Here is a 19,036-nt window from a genome sequence, read left to right as displayed (position 1 = left end):
TAATATCGGTATATGATTTTTCTTTATATTGGAATTGTTATTTTTATGAAAACATATGCACAGTCATTATATTTATGTGTATACACATACATACATAATATTTTGTCCGACAACAGGTTCTCTTGAATCGGTGGTTAATAGACTGGGAAATATTTAAAATTGCATTTGTTGGAAAGTCCAGAGGTCCTAAAAAAAGTCCATAGGACTTGGTTCAGCCCTGTGGGCTACAGGAAGTTGTAGCTGCCATGTTTAGCTGCTTTGTTGTAGATTCCTTGTAGGTTTCCTGCAGATTTTAGCCTAAGTGTTGCAATGGAACCGAGCTGGAGTACGTTTTTATTTCAAGTAAGTGGCACGGTAGAGTAGTAGTTTGATAACTGCATAACTGTTTTCGACATGGTGTACGTGTGGTTAGCGGCACATTTTCTATCACTTTCCGAATGAATTGGAGTTAGCCAAGCAAAACAAAGGTGTTAGCGTTAGCCTGCTCGTTAGCCCGCTGTGCTAACAGCCTCATCGAACCCGAGACCTCCAACTGCGCCTTGGTGCGGAGGCTGCCAAAGGGCCGCTATGCTGGTCGCATGGTCAGGACTGTGTATCACACCACAGCGTGGGATTAGTCTGCCTTTTCACCAAAATCACCCTCAAGCTCTAATGTCTGTGCTGCTGCTGATGATGCGCGCGCGCTAGCAAATTAGCTAATAGCTCGCTATTGCAGTTACATACGCTAAGCTAGTTGGCTAACGGGCTAGCTAACCAGGGTACTTTTCTCCTCTGCACTACAGCAGTCTTCGCTGCAGTACATATAACCATAATCTCTGGGTAGTGATTTAATCTGGGCTTCAAACCTAAATCAGTTGAAGTAAGGCAGCTGATCAGGGTGTATTCACATTACGTTAGACAGTTGTCTGTTAACGAGAAGTTGGCTAACGCTGTAGCTACATCGAATGCTAACTCACTAGCACGCGGACAGCAGCGATTAAACCAGACTGAAGTTGGGGTCTAAAGTTTCCAATCTGGAAACACTCAGCGCGAACAGCGATGCTACGATTAACCTTCTGTCCACATGGACCCCACACTTTAACTTTTTTACGTCAGCTACGGTGCAAGTTTAAAGTTTACGTTGGCTTTTTGTTGTGGTAAAAACATATAACATGCGGGAATACATAAATCTGTGGAAGGCACTCATTATCCAGTACACCACTTAGTGCATTATTTTAAATGTTACATTTATACTGTACATCACGAAGGCTGTACGGGTAAAGTATTCTAGTGAAATTATATGAAAATAGAGGCTGGCAAGATAAAAGTTGATCTACTAAAATAGGTGAGCAGTTTATTAGAAAATCTCAGTTTTGGTCCTGCTCCTGACATACAGCTGCAGCTTGCCTGACTGCAGTCAGTGCAAATTCAGACTATAACTTATAGCTATCACTAAAGAAGCTTTTTGGCAATACATATGTCTTTTGTTCTGTCACCAACTGACTGGGAAGTTTTTAATATTTTGCCAAGTATTGCCAAACTCAACACAGTTTTACTACTCCAGAAAATGATTATATGACTGTAGAATGTGATGGTTATATTGCAGTTTTCTGAATGATTTTTATGTTGTTTCTCCTACTCCTGAAAGTTTTTTTTTATGAAATAAAATCTTGAATTTCCCTTTGAGAAATATTAAAGTTCATCTTACTGTCTTATTTCATAAAATCATTGTAATAATTGGGAATGAGGGATATATCTAGCCGTTACAGAAAAGTATGTTTTCATTTAAAGATTTCTGTTATTGGTGGCATAGGTCAGATATATGAACACAGGAACCTTAATATCACAGTTTTATTTATTTTTTTTGTCACTTTTGTGCTTTTTTTCCTTATAAAACCATGATTTTAATATGTTGTAGGACATGAAGTACTTCAGTCCCCATGAACCTCAGTGTTTGCTGCCGGTTGGTTAAAAGTCCAGCGCTGTGAAGTCAGGTTTTGCAGTGTTTCATTTCTGCTGAAGAAACAAAATGCTGCACCACAGTCACTGGACTAATCTAAAATTATTTCAAGGTTCACTGCATTCATTTTAATGGCCCAAATTAACATGTAGGCAAACTTCGCTGCTGGCATGGCAGCTGAATGTAAATTTCTGCAGCATGTTTCTCGCGACAGTGCTCTCTGACGCTATCAGGTTACTCCTTTCCTGAAATTGTGATGTAAGCTGTCTTGTAGCTTTAAGAGGACCTGAAATAAGTATTTTGAAGTATAGATGTAGACGTAACTACTATTTTCAGGTTAGAGTTTATTGATTAATGTGTCTTCTGTATTGGTGGTGCAGTTACTGGGATAAACTAGAAATGATGAAATGTGTAATTTTGTTTTTGTAGTTTTTGTTTATTAGTTGTATAAGGTCTGAGATGTTTCGCATAGGAGCTGTTTTAAGAAAGGTGAGGCTAAAAAGGCCTTTTTATCTTTGAGAACAGCAAAAAGTTTTGCCAAACATATACCTGAAAAAAAAGTTAATAAATGAATAATTACAATTATTTTAATGACCCAGTATTGATTCTTCAAAGCAAGTCATTCTTGTTCTAACTTAAAAAGTATTTTAGATCATAGCCGGCGAAATGAGCCTCCTTGGGTCACAACAGTTCCATAAAATGTGATGTGAGTAATTGCAGTCTTTGTGGACTTGTAGCAGTGCCCAGGGCTATGACTCAGGATGGATAGCTAACTCTGGCTACCTCGTAGTGAATGGAGCGATCCTATCTATGAAAGGTTAGACTAAAAAAAGACTGCACGCTGATTTGAACTTCTTGTATTTACCAAAGAGAGATTCTCTCTGGCTATAAGGTATGAGGCTGTGGAAGTTTATTCAGTCTGTCCCTGCTGGAGTGCTAAACTAACTAGCCAGCTGTCTGAACATATCAGGTTGATGTCACCCCAAGTAGTGCTGATGAATTAGTGAGTAGACTTTTTGGTTTTGTTATATATGCTCAAACTGATCATTGACAAGGATGTGTAGACTTCCTTGAAGCAGCTTCAACAGACACTTCATGGATAGCTGTGTGGGATGGTCTTTGTTTTAATATGCATAATTATTCCATTCTTGCTAGTGGTACAGGTTGTAGTTTTTAACATTTAGAAGGAAATAACTCTTTGGTTTATAAGATGCAAATGTGTTTATACAGTTTAACCTATAATGAACAGTATTGTTCACTTGTTTAATGTACATGTCTCTTAAGCCAGGGATCTGAGACTCATGCAAATGCCAAAGTAGCTGAGTGACTCCAGAGAGCACTACTGTAGCTGCTAGCGTTCCAAAATGCTGAAAAATTTCCAGGATTGATAAATTCGTTGTAGTATTTATGCGTCCCTAGCACATTTGTCACAGCTGAGCAGGTGTTTTCTGCAGCTGTACTAATGTTGACTAAAGACACTAGCATATAGATAGAGTATGTATTTTCTGAGGTAAAACCAGAAACTGCTATAGGGAGACTGTGATAACCTGTGCTATGTATGTTTGATAACATTACAGGTTATGTACTGCACAGCCCTTTTTGGTAAAGGAAATGGTTCAGACTTTGTTTTAATTGATAGATATGTCCCAGATGTGTAGTATTATCAAATGTATGTTCTCTAGTGAAGTCTGGAAGTTGTGCAGAATTGTTTGCTGTGGTTTGCTGTTGTTGGGTAGCAACAGGCAGGAGTAGAAGTGCCACAATTTTAAAGGAAGTCATATTTATTTTCGTTATAATTTCAGAAACTTGTTTACCCTAACCAGTTCTTTGAATTATTGTTTCACTGTGAATTTGCAATGAATATAGGTCATGTCAGCAGTTGAAAAATGGTTTTCCTGTGGAAAAAAAAAGTATTTCCTGAGTTGTTTGATTATTTTTACACAATTGACTGTCATTTAAGGGAGCTGATTAAAATTTGAATCCATGGTTCACAGGATAATTTTGCACAAGCATTTTGCACAACATTGGTGGTTATCTGATGTAACTGAATCATAAACTTAAATGAGTTGAAGTTAATCACATCTGGACATTGCGTCTCAAAATCTAAATGGGGAACAAGCTGATATCCAGCCCTTGCACAAATGTGACGGCGAGGCTCAGTTAACAAAAGTTTTATTGACCAGGTGGGCACATGTTTGTACTCCTTTAACCAGGAGATTTTGCACCTCCAAGTAGTCAGTCCCAGGCTGTTAATAAGACATATGTCCACAGCCTGTAGACACTCACAGCAGTTTGATTTTATGAAGCTTTGTTGCCCTGGCATTTGTCACAGTAATATATCAAGGATTACCATATGTGTAGGCTGCTACTTTGCTCCACTTCTAAACAAAACAGGTGCAGCTGTTAGTGGTTAAGTCTAGTATGTGCAACCATTTGGTTTAAAGGCAGACATGCTCAGAGTAGCTGTGTCAAACAGTTATTTTGGGTCCACTTTGTTCACCTCATATGATGAAGCATCTAAGGTGGGATTCAAATGAATTTTCCGTGCTGTTGGAAGAGTTGGAAAGAGCTATCACTAAATCTAAAGCAAATCACAGTTTTTGTCTGAACTGAAGGGCTGTATACAACATAAATCAGAGACAGGTCTGTAGTTAGTTGTATTTATACTAATTTTTTGTTGATTTCCATGCTTCTGAATATTTTTGTAGTATTTGTTGAGGAGGGACATCAACCTTCAGAGCAGATTTTGTATCAAAGTCATCAGAGCAGCATGACAGAACAGGATGCTTTCACTGTTCGACTGTTCATGATGGGAAAGAGACATATGCTAGGAGAAATGGTAATTGAGTACTGCTACAATGTGGCAGATATAAAAGCAAGTTGACAACCTGTGACAACCCACAGCTCTCTCTACCACGTTAAAACACTTAGCGTGTTTGCCTGCGCTATGTAGGGACGTGGTTGGCAGCTGAACGGAGACCCCCCGCCCCCATAACTGCATCCATGCTCGGGTTTGTGTCGTCCTTAAAAGAACACAGTGGGGAAAAAGCAGTTCTTAGAATCCTGGCCCCCTCACACTACGCCCACCCTCCGTCCTGGCTGACCGGGTTGGGATGCTTCGCTGAACCTGAAAAGCCATGGGTCAGGTCTGTAGCCCTGCCCAATGGTGATTATAAAAAAGAACAAGTGTTTCCCAATCTCCATGTCTCTAGACTGACATGTTGTAAAGTTGCTGGTTACAATGTGCAGCTTTGCTTTCTCCCTGGCCAAAATATTCATACAAGACCCCACCTTCTGTTCATCCTATCCCACTGGGGATCTGCCATGACCAATCAGACAATGCTTGCCAGCAGCTGCAGACTTAAGATGTCCTCCAGACACAGTTTTTTCTTTTCTTTTTCTTAACTGCTGTTGAGTTGCATTTTCTGAGACTGTCATCACTTTATTTCAGCTGTACATTCAGTTCCATTGTTTTGGCTTTTCAAGCTCTAAAACAATCCCGTTTAACATGCAACCATTCTAAAAGGTTACTACATGCATCAATATGGGGTTATCTGTGAAGCATGTTAAGATGCTTTTACCTCAAATATAGACCATTCATATTTCATCTGTCCCCTTTGCTAGGTCAGATTTGTTAGTATATTGTGGTTGTCTGCATGAGTTTTGTTGGGTTGTTTATTGGGTTATATGATGGCTGAGGCAGCCGGCTAGTTTAGTTTATTAGTTTATTTGGTCTAGGAGGTGGCTCTGGCAGTATGGTGTTTAGTTTTTTAGATGCTTAGCATGCCAATTATCTTAGGGTAGTTGGTTAAAAAGTAGTATATGCTGTATTATATAGTAGAATGCTGGTGATATTGGAGTGAATTTAACCTGTTATGGATGCTTGAGCTGAGTGTGTGGGTGCAGGTAAAGAGGGGGCTATTTTGGGGACATTGGAACACATTGTAGAGAGTTCTTGTCAAGGGCCCAACGCCAGTTATTGAGAAGGTGTCCACCTGATGGCCCTGTAGACTTGCCTGCCCTCACACACATTCATTTATACACCATGTTATTTTAGTAAAACATGTCTTAATTCATTCAGATGGGTTGCTAAGTAGTGACTTTTCTTGTGAAATTGGTGGAACTCTACTGTACTATTAAGGTAGTTGGAAAACTGGGTGGGCTTGGCTTTGTGACGAAGTTGCCTAATACACAGCAATAATCCGACTATTGACATTAAGGTGTTCACGAATTGCTTTTAGAACATTCCTTTCATGTTCCCGTTTTACGTTATAGAGCATAGACCGATTAATGACACACGTCTGTTGGTCTGCGTCACGCTGTCTTAGTTTCTTCCCTCCATAATTTGACGTTGGCATTGGCTATCATCATACAGTTTGTTATGGTACCATATTTTGTTCTGGGTATTTCATTTTTGATGTTACGGAGGCTTCACATTGCAGTTAGGGTTATTTACTTGTCATGCAATGATAATTGACAAAAAGCGGCAGTGTCACATATTACACAATAACAACACATGGCTGTCTGTGGATACGTCTGTCTGTTAATTGGTTGACCTCTGGTTTACGAGTTCACAAAAACCTGCACCATCCACTACATTCATGGGCCTCATGTCCGTTTCAATCAGGGAGCAGCGCTTCAGAGTAACTGCCCCTGCTTATGCATTGCTACAGCTTCTCCTAGCTAACAGACATCATAGTTTGTTTAGAGAACGGAGTTCCACTTTCATCTTGTACTGCAACCATTGAGTGTTAACTTTTCAGATGGTACAACATTGACGTGGTACGATGAGTTTTATTTTAATGCAGTTTCGTCTTTCCATTTCCCATGGGCAGCTTCTTTCCCCGTTTCATTCAGAGCCAGTAGTTTGTCTGAACTGTAAGTAACAAAACTATTATGACACTGACACAGAATCAGACCTAAACCATGGACATTATGCTGTGCTGAAGTGTTGTAGGGCTCATATCGTACCACACTGCATCGAGGTACATATCTTATCGTGACGTCCCTAATGATACCCAGCCATACTGCATAGTCTGTGCTGATTATTTCATTAGTCTCTTCCAACACTGCTGTATAAAAGTTAGGATGCATGTAAGAATTGTTTGCATCAGTTTTCAAGTCCTAATTCACTTATAAAGCTACAGAACAGATGGAACTAACCCATCACTTAATTTTTGGCATTCTTCATTCATCACCACACTTTTAGGTTTAATTAGCACTTGAACTACTCCCCCCCCCCTCTTCTCTGCCCACCCCTAACTCTGTATTAATTAATAGTATAGATATTTTACTCAGTCTATCATTTACCTAATAAAGCTGCATAGTCTTAACCTTATAACAACAGTGTCAAGTCTAATTTTAATTGGATTGCCCAGGGTCACATTTTGCCTTAAGTGATTATACTATCTAGACAGTATACAACACCCCATACACCGTTATCTGGTAATAATAGAATAAATCTCAGGAAGAGGAGGAGAGGAGGGATCCTTCTTCCGAAATGGCTAGATATGTGTATAGAATAAATCAAAACAAAGTCTGTTTTGATGGTTTGCTATATTGTTTTGTAAAATTACATATAGTACTGTGTATATTAGTAGTTGCACTGCTAACCAGTATATCTTAAATTTAATCCTAATTGTTATGTCCAGACATATTTTGATATCTGCATCAGTTGCACAACTGTCAACCCTTTCTTTTATATGTGCTTCAAAATTTACATGGCCCTGTCTTTTTCATTACAGCAGGCCAATGAGGCTCTGCATCACCAGCACCAAGTAGCTGGGAACAGCCTCTTGCCTTTGCTCAATTCTGGAACAGAGCCACCAGATCAGAAACCGGTGCTGCCCATTCCCTTGGACCAGAAACCCCCCGTCAGTGCTGCAGAACTTCTTAAGGACAATGTGGCCAGTGGAACTGGGGGAGGAGGAGGTGGTGGGCCTCCTATTGCTGTGGTCAAAAAGGAGCCTAAATCAAAGACGCCTTTCATCTGTGGCTACTGCAACAAGGCTTTCCGGGACAGCTACCACCTGCGGCGGCACGAGTCTTGCCACACTGGCATTAAAATGGTTTCACGGCCTAGGAAGACACAAACAGCCCCCACCATGGTGCCGCTCATATCTACAGTACCACGTGAGAATAATGGGAATCCTTCATACATTACTACTGTAGCTGGTATCCTAACTACAGCAACCACATCAACATCCACAGGCACTAGCATAATGACACCAATGCAACACCAACAGCAGCAGAGCATCCCTAAAAAACCCCCCAAGCCAGTGAAAAAAAACCATGGCTGTGACATGTGTGGTAAAGCCTTTAGAGATGTATATCATCTCAATCGCCACAAGCTGTCACACTCTGACGAGAAGCCGTTTGAGTGTCCCATCTGTCAGCAGAGATTCAAGAGGAAGGATCGCATGACATACCATGTCCGCTCCCATGATGGTGGAGTTCACAAGCCTTACATTTGTTCTGTCTGTGGGAAGGGCTTCTCCAGGTATGTGGGCATCATTTCTGAACTATTTGAATGGTACTCATCAACAGCTTTTAGACCAATATTAGAGATGTCCTGAGCCACTCAGAACATATTTTAAAGGATTATCCAATTCAGATTATTTATTTTACTTCTACTCTATTTTCATTGTTCTTAACTATTGCCTTCCTCTTTTTTTCAACTTAAACTGAAAGCACGAAGTGCTAGTTCGAAGCTGGTGCTAGAGCCAGTTCAAAGCTACTTCAACTTGCAAAACTTCTAAGATCCAGTTTGCTTTTCCATGGCCTAGAGAGCCACCACAGAGCCACATAATGTCTTCTTGTCACATGAAACAAAAACACACACCAGGCTCACAGACCTGCTATATAATTTCTTGTTTTTCTTTCTAAAATCAAATAATTTAAACCTTTGTTAAAAATTAAAATTTCTGCCTCGACTAGACCAGCAGAGAGTTGGTAACATGTTGTTCTGGCTCTGACTTAGTGGTTATTAAACAACTGTTAAACAAGCATAACACAAACTTCATCTTGTCATGTTGTCCTCCAAAGTGCTCTTTTAACTGCATCGAATTCTGTTGGCAGATATACAAAAAAAGCTTATTTTTCACAAGCTACTTGATTTAAATGAAAATTTAAGATTGTGGAGGAGTTTTTGGAACCTTGAAAATACTGTGTTTACAATCTGTGTTGTCCCACTAAGCCTGCTACAGTTGCAAAGTAAGAGAAGAAACAGTTCCCAGCTCTAGTTGTGCTTAGTGAAGCTATTTTTCCATCTCCATTTTCAAAGCACTATACTTGGCTTAGTTGGATTTTGATTGAGAAATTGTGGAGTTAACATAACTACATGGACCGGTAGTAAACACCAGACCAGTTCAGGGCAGTTCCTCTGGCTATTTGTAACACAATATGTGGAATTAAAATAGTTTGCACTAAAATGTCAAGATTTGGACCTGTAATTATCAATATTAGTACTAAATACCCATTAACATTGGTTTTTAGCTGAAAAAAGTGTTTTTTGAGTTTGGTTCCTCTTTTAAAAATTTCCATTTTCTTACTTGTCTTCATCTCAACTTACAGACCTGATCACTTAAGCTGTCATGTCAAGCATGTTCATTCATCAGAGAGGCCATTTAAGTGCCAAGTAACGGTAAGAGTCATGACTCAGTAACCTCTTTGTATATTATCTTCCTGTTTGCTCTTTAGACTTATTAATACCTACAGCAACATCCCTGAGACCGCTAAAAGCTGTATTAGATTAGACAGTATTACCTACCACACAGAATTGTTGTTATTAGGTTATTACACTTTCTGTATAGTTCACGTTGCACTTGTTGCCAACTTCACAGTTCAGAGCTCTGTACAGTGGAAATGAATTGAGTTCCTCTTGCTAACAGCAATAATAGTGGCCTATTCAGGAAGAAATTTGATTATTTTCTTAAGCAAACAGCTTCCAATTTGTTGATGCATGAGTTCCATTCACAAGGTGTTCAGAGAAAAAATTGCAATATTCAGTCTTTCTTTCTCAGGCCTGTACCTCCGCCTTTGCTACCAAAGACCGCCTGCGTTCGCACATGATCAGACATGAAGGCAAAGTGACCTGCAACATCTGTGGCAAAATGCTAAGTGCTGCCTACATCACAAGTCACCTCAAGACGCATGGCCAGGCCAGCTTTAGCAACCCTTGCAACAATAAAGGTAAGCCACATGTCTCCTTTTACTTAAAGCTCCTCACAACGTTGCCCACTCAGCCAAGATTAAACGCCACAGCCTTAACATCTCTAAACCCCCCAAATCAATTGAACGTATTGGAAACATCATTTGTAGAGATACTGATCTGGGTTTTTCAAATCAATTTCCCATTTATCAAGCAGTGATTTAATCTATGGTGAAACTGAACTATAGACTACAAGTCAGTTGTTCCTCAAGTTTCAAGATGTAATACAGGTTGTGTGTTGGCAGTTTGTAGGCTGGAACAACTGCTGTCTTTATTTATTTTTTTTTAAGGAAAGCAGACTTCTGAAATACTTTTAAAGGCATAATGACATTTCGAATTACATGAGAAATAGTTTTATTACTTTTTGAAAGTTGTTACAGCTAATACGTTTTTTTAATGTTAACCACTAGAACCGCTGGCATATATTATTTATACAACATACATTAACTTAGGGGTCTCTGGCAATATTCACTTAAATGTGAAGTGAGCCAAAAATGTGTTCTGATGCAGGATATTTCACAGTTGAACAAATGTGACAGACTTTCAAAGATTACAGTAAGTATAAAAGAGAGCACTTTCACTTGAATGTATGTACTGTCACTTGTTTGAATTTCTTCATTTATTATTCATTATGTTTCCTCTGGTGTCATTCTGTGAATAAGCTTAGTTTTGAAACAGAATTCTTTTGGTTTTGTTTTTCTAAAATAATGTGCTGGAAAAAGCACTCTGTGATAGGGTATTTATAATGCTGTTATTGACAGTATGGACAACTCTTTGACATAACCTGGAGTCATTTGATTCAGTGATAATATTGAAAATCTTGCTCAATATCTTTTTACACCAATTATCACCAGCAGTACTTTATCTTCAGTAAATATATGATTCAAAATCCTCTTCCCAGACCTCTTTGTATCATTAAACTATTTGGGAAAAAAACAGTCCCAAGATACAGAGTTTGCAGTAAAATCAGATGTTTGTAAAACATAACATAACCTCCAGTTTACAAAAGACTGGGGCATTTGTATGTCTTTTGTGGATTTGGAGTGACTTTGTCAAGTCACCATGAGTTTAAATATTACACATTAATGCCAGAAAACCTGTTAAAAACTGGGGGTGTGGATTTTTAAAAGTGTGGATGTTTTGGCAGAAAGGGCAATGAAACAAATTTAATTTTATATATCATGTTATTGTACTGATTTACATGTTATTGTATCCTCTTGTATTATCTTGTTTAAGGTGAAATTTTAAGTTAACATGGACCCCAGGATGAGTAGCTGGCTCTAGGGTACAGCTAATGGGGATCCAAATGAATAAACAAATAAACAAGATGTCATCAAGTTTCATTATAGAAATTGTTTGAACCTGTAAATTAGGTGTTTGTCCCATGCTACTACAAGCTGGCCTGAGTCTTTGCTGCTTCTGCTGTGACCATTCTTTATTTTAATTGTTATAAAAATTGTTGCTGCTGTTTGCATATTCTCCAACACGAAGAACGTCCAACTCTCAATCATTGTAGTATGGTTGTCTTCTCAAGAAGGGCAGACGTATTAGATGTATGTCAAAATTAAGGCAAACATAAGGTAATTTATTAATTTTTTTCTTCGTGACTGCATTCATTATATCCTTTAGTAAGTCATCCTTTACTAAAGTTTAACGTCCATCCCAAATCCTTCTGAAAGTCAATAAAATATTTAGTTGGTATTCAGACTTTCAGTGATTTCAGTGATATTTGTCAAAGAAAATAAATATATTTTTTCTGAGCCCCCTAAATACAGTGCATTATAAATGTTACGGTTTTAACACCGTATCCCTACCCTACAACGTGACCATGCCAACTGATGAAGCTGACTCCCAGATGATGGCACTGCTGCCCTGTGCTCTTGTAACCCCATATGTGTCTGTATTTCTGAATAGGCATAAGTGACTGGCAGTGGAACCACTCAGGGCCACGAAAAGGTAATCCAGTAGCTAGTAGCAGAAACCCCTTAACACTCAATTGTACCATCTGCAAAGCCTAATTGGCCAGTTTGTCACCACTATGTCATTCGAGTACAGAAATATTTTTTTCCAAGGACTGGCGTTATTGAGGGTCTTCTGTTTTGAAGATATAGTTTTGCTAATGTTAGGTTAAATTTCATGAAGCAGGATCAGTAGATCATTTAAATTAACCACAAACTCTTAGGCTAGTTGCACACTACCTTTTTGTCTTAACTTTAACCAAATTGAAAAATCAGCTAGTTCAATCACTTACTGTTAAAATTTACCAGTTACAATAGCAAACCTGTTTGTGATTGAATCAGTGATGACCCAGCACTGAGCTGACCATCTCGCAGCATGGGCAAATCAAGTTGACAATGACCCTGTGATGTGCTGGCCCTGAACTCTGGTATGGTGTGCATCTAGCCTTAAGCATACGCTGAGCTTAAGATGTCCTTGATAATGTGTTAGTATTTAAAATGAAAGTTTTAAATTAAAACATACAGTTAGCTGGTTAGTCTATTGATCCTGCTTTTTGAATTTACCCCTCAGGTGAGTTGACGGTAGGCGAGATTTTAAATAACTCCTTCCAAGTCCTAATTGACAACTCTCACAAAGGTAGGTTTTTCAACAATATTACCACAGTTGATACAATGTATTAATGAGATATTGACATTTTCAGTGACCCCCGATAAACAGCCAAGGAGCTGAGAGGGCTGTTACCTTTCTTTGTTTTGAAGGAGTAGTGTAACGCTACAAGGTTCTGAAGCCATAAGCTTATTCTTTTCTTCCTGTTTTTTTTTTTTTTTTTTTTTTTGTTAAATCACAGATGCCAACACCGTGCACAACAACTCAGCCACTACAACGCCAGTCACCAACTCAGCAGCGATCACCTCAGCTGTGAACCGCGGTGGCAATGCCAGCAATCCTGTCACCATCGCTGCTCAAATGAACATTGCCACCAGCACGGTCAACATCACATCACCGGTCAACCTGCAGCACCCTGTCACCATCACCGGCCCTGTGAACCTGGCCTCTGTCAACATCCCAACAACGGCACACATGAATATCGCCCACCCAGTGGCTATCACCACTCCCATGCCCATGAATATTACGGGGCCACTCAACATTGCCATGAGGCCCATGGAGAGCATGCCTTTTCTTTCCCAAGTTCTCCCTTCTTCCCCTCCTTGGTAGAGTATTTTTAGCCTATGTAACAGCAGATAAGTGTTTTAACTGCCTACTCAATGAGCCCGACAAATCTTAGTAAAATGGCCCTTTAAATTGGTTGATAGTGTATTAAACTAGAAAATGTGATAACTTATGTAATGCAAACTCATACAGTACCTAATGATTGTTGGTCACAGGAGTTATTATGGCACAATTTGTCTGTTACTTGTATTTATATAAGGAAAAATATCAGATAGGCTTAATTATGATAGAAAATCATTTATTTGAATATTCTCACTTGTGCAGGTGAAATTACCTAGAAACACAATCATAGCAACTGGACTTCTTGTTGTTGAGCTGAAACGCTTCACCACATCTCTAACCAATTTGCCTCAGACTAAAGGAGCCAGTGAATGCCAGAGTGGTGAAATGTTTCGACTCAACAAGAAGTCTAGTTGCCATGACTCTGCTACTAGAAAATGATTTATTATCCTTACAGTTATCCATTCCAGAGTATTAGTGACATAGAGTATCCTCCCCTCCACAAGAGAGACTTGTCAGGTGAATGATCTAAAAATGAGGGGATGGCCAATGGTATCTGATACCAGATAAGAATTTTAAATTTTGCTTAATCCAGTGAATTAATTATCTGACAAATCGAGGCACTTCATCACATTGAAAATGGCCGTAATGCAGTTCTTGTCATAGATTTGCAACATTGGCCCTCACATACCAAAAAAGAATGATACCTCAATGTTAAAGGCATGGCAAAGTTTCAGATACATCAGTTGGGTTGATGGCAACTGTAGGCTTCTTTTAAGTCTATCATACCTACTAATTGGGTTTTGGACATCCAGTTCAGTGTCAGTTATAACCAGATAAAAATCAGTGTTGCCTGCATAATCATAATGGGTTTTTCTGTAGCATTCAACTGCATTTTGCAGTCTTTTATCCACAGTTGAACGTTGCTCATTTGTTACAGAGCTGTCTTTGCCTGATATAATAGGGAACTTTGATTGTGCAGGGGTATCTGCATTTGTCTCAAGAGGATTGGCTTCCAAATGCCTTGTGCCAGTCCAGGCCATGATATGCAGTTGAAAGCTCTGATGAAGCTGGCAAGCAGTCCTGAAGTTAAGATTTTTTTATCAAACTACTATATCAGTCAAAAAGCTTCTTGAGCTCTCAACTCAAGCTTATTTCCTCCACAATACCAGACTGGCCATAGAGCATTTTAGTCACATTTTAGTTACATGAAAAAGGGACATGAACCCATGCGATATAAATATTCTATGTAAATAATGATTGTTTTATGCCAAAGATTTTAAGAATGGTGTTATGCTTCAATGAGATATTTTTAAGCATAAGAGGGAATCTTTTAATCAGCATGCAGACCATCAAGGGACTCGCAGCTTTTGTTGTGAAATCCAGAGTAATCAATTTAGCAGATGACCTGTTCCTCATCTCACCTTTGTGCTATAACCACTGGTACTCTGGTGGAAGACTGGCTAATTTTGCAGTAGAAGCCAACATATACTGGTATTTGCCCAGCTGCATTCAAATTTTATTATCTTACCCAGTAACCATTAGTGTAATGCCATAATAATTCTACTTTTGCAACATTTTAAAGTTCAATAATGTGTATATTAATGTTAAAACACTTGCATTACTAGAAGTAATCACACAGGTTTCATTACACTTTCAAACCAAAACAGTATGTTCCTCCACTTTGATGTGGTTTAAAGTTATTGGGCATTTAGTACAGTTATTACATTATCAGCTGCTACATGTTCATCCATATTTTATTTGTGTTCATCCTTTATCTGTTTTTCAAAATGTAGTAGTATGCTTTACTACAACAGGTAGTTGAGTGTGAGATGGCTCATTTCAGCAGTGTTGGCAGTAAGCACATACTGTGGAGAGGCAAACCCTTTTCTCCAAATTCTTTCATTTGTGTTTAGCCACTGAAGGACAGTGTTGGCCTTGTAAATGTGACCAGTTGAAACTGATGTCCTCAACTGGGCATCTCACTTCAAACATGGGTGATGCATAATACTTTACTGTATACTTTAGGAATTGTTTAACAAATCCTTAAATGGAAGTGTATTGCTGGAGCTCTTCTTAAATGCTTCCTCTTAGGGCAATTTTGTTTCATGTTCTTTTTTTCAATTGTTATTTTAGTCTACTTATCAGTATTTAATAGTATTAATAGTTTATGTATTTTAAGTTTTAAGTACAAAAAAATCAAGCTTCCATTTTTGGGGTAGGGTGAATGATATTGTGGATTTCACTCATGGTTCAGAGACTGTTTATCCTTTATGTCTTTACTTTACCATAGCTGGAAACCAGTCACTCATCATTGCTGGATGTTCTACACAAGTTTATCTGTGACATCTATTGGGAAATTTTTGTATGTGTTTATATCAGGACATGACAAGGTACAGCAGAGGAAATATCTTGTGCTGGACCCATGTCCCCTAGTTCTGGCCCGTAAAAAGGCAGTATTATCAAAGGTCAAATGATTTAAACTTATAATTACTGAGGACTTTTTTTTTAATTGTTTAGGTCAAGAGAACTACATAGTGACTCACTAGACTATGTGCTACAGAAGTGGTCCCAAAATTAGCTATTCTAGTATGTTCAGCTGGATAGAGTGTTTACTTTAGCAGATACAGGATCTCATCGCTGTCAGTCAAACTCAGGAAGGTTACTGAGAATAGTCTTTTAAAACCATGTTTAGCAATTTACACACTGACCATTTCTTTGTAAATATGAAACACTATTTTATTGCCTTTTACCTGTGTGGGAAGGGGATTCCTCTACTTAGCACAGGTTAGCAATGCAAGAACTGTATCACCACCTGTGTGACCGTCCATCTTGGAGAAGACAGAGAAATGATACACTAATGAAAGGATAAGGCTGGTGCCACTTTTTTTATCAACAAATCCCATCAAAAGGCCAAAAAAAAAAAATCATTCAAAGTGCAGAACACCAACACAGCTTCTGTTCTACATGGTGGCTTAAGAAACTAAACGACATAATTCTTTAAGAATAAACATTGCTTCTGCTATTCTCAATGAACAAACTTGTTACACATTGAAGTTGCATGGTTTAGTTTTTTTTTTTTTCTTAAGTTTTTGTGAAAGTTTGATGACACAGTGCTATCAGCACAGCAGCATAGTCATTGCTGATTGTAACATTTTCAGGGAAATTATCTGTTATTATAAAGAAGCAAAATAACTCCAGCATTATCCTTTTAAAGCTTCATTTTCTCTGTGGATCTCACTTGCATAGCTCTGCTTCTCGTTTATTTTCAGTTTTTTTTCATCCTGGCAGTTTATCATTACTCCAGAATTGTGGCTGTGATCACAAAGAAGCTCAGGTTTACCTAAAAAAGCAACATGGCAGAGTATAGGAGGAGCATTACCCACGGTGCTAAGAAACAACAGGTTGACAACCACAAATGCTCCTGTCGGAGCACCACACATCTCCCTGTCTGGATACATACATGTAGCTGTATAAATGCAGATAACAGTTCCAATCTCATACAAGCTTTCCATGTGAAGTCATTACTAAGAATGAGCATCACAGAGATTAACCTTGAGTTGGCCAGAACACCACGACTCATTCAAACACAGGAGGCAACACTTACTGTGAATCTTGAAGATACTGAGTGGGTCAGGCCACTGCAAAATTTACCAGGGCTGTCATTTATGATTAATACAATTGTTGTCAGAGTCAGTATTGAATTCTAGCCATTCCTGTCAATTAGACCAAAGCTGTAGCTCAGTGGATCTGGTTCTGGCTCAAGGCCATAAGGTCTAATGAATCCTAATTACAGTTGGATCTGCATAATGGTCATGTTCAGTTGTATCACAAACTAGAACATAGATTTATTGTGCCTTCAGCTGACAAATAGGGTTTAGTCTTCGATTTGTCCAAATGGTGGTAACTGCTCAGGCATTCAGACAGTATCTCCTTGAAGACTGTCATGGTCTCACACTTATTTACATCCAAAGCAGCCATAGTGTAAAAAATAGGATAAAAAGCTTGGGGAGATGTTCAAAACCATGGTCTAACAGCTCCACACACCTTGCCAGTTGCTGTGAAAAGCGTGTGCTTGAAAAATTACTCAAACTGTCAGAATCCAATACAAGAAAGGGGCTTTCAGATACATTTATACAATCTGATAAACACTTCATTTGATGTATACTGAGGCTTTGATGTTAAGATAGTTAACTTGTAATGGCAAAGTAGGGTAATGTTTTGAAATGCATGCAACATTTCATGATAACATAAGAAAGGGAGAACAATTTTAGAAAACAGTGAATCATATTGTCTAATAGGTTTGCCAAAGGTCCCCTATGTGAGTAATGTACATGCTCACAGAAGACACTATGGCCCTGTGCTTGTCACAACCAAAGCCATGGACTGTGACTGAACAAAGAAGTGAACATGTTACCAAGTCTCTCTTGTGATCTCAGCCTCAACAGTTCCTGCACCAGGTTCACATACTGTCCCACAGTTCCCTGGCTGTATGTGTCTTGGTGAACACAAGTTAAATAGTTTGTAGGTGTGAAGCCAGTTCATAGTTAAGGGCCTTTTTTCAGTGCAGGAACTCTGAAGCACTTGCAACAAACTGTAGGATGAGCACACTACAGAAAAGCGGTACTCACAGTGGCATTTCAGTTTGGTGGAATGAGACAGTGATTGGTGTTTGTTTTACAGTTCGCTTGGCTACATCTGCCTCAGGTCAGATGTGAGGCCTGTTAATTTCATTGTATGCATGCCAACTCTGCCCACCAAGCGAAATGCTCTAATATTGAATGGCATTATGATAGTGGCAACTGATTTCCCATTGTTGGTTTTTTTTTTGTTTGTTTTTTTTTCCTCCAGTGTTGCATGTGGATGAATGAACTTGTCCAGTGTAGGTTTGAGTTCAACAAACATTAGAAGGCTAGTAACTTTTTATGAAAACAAACACTAAAAAAATGTAGGATGAAAGGAAGTATGTAGTGGTGTCATTTGTCCTTCTCCAGTGGCCGTAAACAAGTGTGCCTGAAACCCTGAAACACTTCACAAGACTTTTCCATACGACGATGCTTCCTGATCAAGATGTGGTCTATGATGGAATTGTTTTGTGAAGGGAGCCTTCGTCACTTCAGACGACTGAGGGCCCGCACAGGTCTGGCAACCAAACTATGTTATTAGCTTTTCTTTTTGTTTTTTTTTTTTTTAACCTAATGATTGTGAAGTTATCAACTTGTATTTCAGGAACAAGTATGAGTTTTTTTTTTTTTTTTTTTTTTTTTTTTTTGAGTCAGCATCATTAAGTTTAACAGTGACATTTAACCATGTGGTTTAATTTAATTTTTTTTAAAGCTTTTTAAAATTTGACTCTAACCTAATGTGAAAAACAAACCATTTATTTGGCCAAATAATGATTTGGAAGATGATTTTTTTTTTTTCATTTTTTTTCTGTGAAGTTTGTATGATGAATTTGGCAGATGTGAAGGCAAATGAATGTATATCTTTGTAAAAAAACATTTAGTTCAGAGGACATGTTAGTTATGACAGACACATGCAAGGAAAAAATAACCTTTTATAAATCTTTTTGTATTAGAACATTAACAATGGTAATTTTTGTATATACGAAGGCTAGGCTTTCTGATTAGCAGAAAGGTAAAACATTCCTACATTTTTTTTAAATGTATGTCCATTGAGAATAATAATGTAAACATATG

The 19,036-nt window shown here is 38.4% G+C and overlaps 1 protein-coding gene across 3 annotated transcripts; it reads left to right on the top strand.

The window, feature by feature from the left end:
- The first annotated feature begins 235 nt into the window (after positions 1-235).
- Positions 236-17,389, top strand: LOC113146069 (vascular endothelial zinc finger 1). Of its 3 annotated transcripts, XM_026333307.1 has the most exons (7): positions 236-342; positions 7,684-8,438; positions 9,512-9,581; positions 9,961-10,129; positions 12,063-12,104; positions 12,678-12,743; positions 12,955-17,389. In XM_026333307.1, exons 1-7 carry the CDS (start codon positions 310-312, stop codon positions 13,320-13,322), a joined length of 1,503 nt encoding a protein of 500 aa, XP_026189092.1. In that variant the 5' UTR covers positions 236-309; the 3' UTR covers positions 13,323-17,389. The 3 variants fall into 3 exon arrangements, with proteins under 3 accessions (XP_026189092.1, XP_026189101.1, XP_026189112.1); XM_026333316.1 differs by lacking the exon at positions 12,678-12,743; XM_026333327.1 differs by lacking the exons at positions 12,063-12,104; positions 12,678-12,743.
- Positions 17,390-19,036: the final 1,647 nt, after the last annotated feature.

This window comes from Mastacembelus armatus, chromosome 13 (genome assembly GCF_900324485.2).
Source record: "Mastacembelus armatus chromosome 13, fMasArm1.2, whole genome shotgun sequence".
NCBI classification, from domain to species: domain Eukaryota; kingdom Metazoa; phylum Chordata; class Actinopteri; order Synbranchiformes; family Mastacembelidae; genus Mastacembelus; species Mastacembelus armatus.
The sequence above is the reverse complement of the archived record's forward strand: the minus strand, read 5'-3'. Positions and strand labels throughout refer to the sequence as shown.

Excerpts from the sequence above, each read along its gene's own strand:
- LOC113146069 (XM_026333307.1), top strand. The coding sequence starts at position 310 with ATGGAACCGAGCTGGAGTACGTTTTTATTTCAA. Across the intron at positions 8,439-9,511 it reads TGTGGGAAGGGCTTCTCCAG|ACCTGATCACTTAAGCTGTC; the intron begins GTATGTGGGCAT and ends CTCAACTTACAG. Across the intron at positions 12,744-12,954 it reads AATTGACAACTCTCACAAAG|ATGCCAACACCGTGCACAAC; the intron begins GTAGGTTTTTCA and ends GTTAAATCACAG.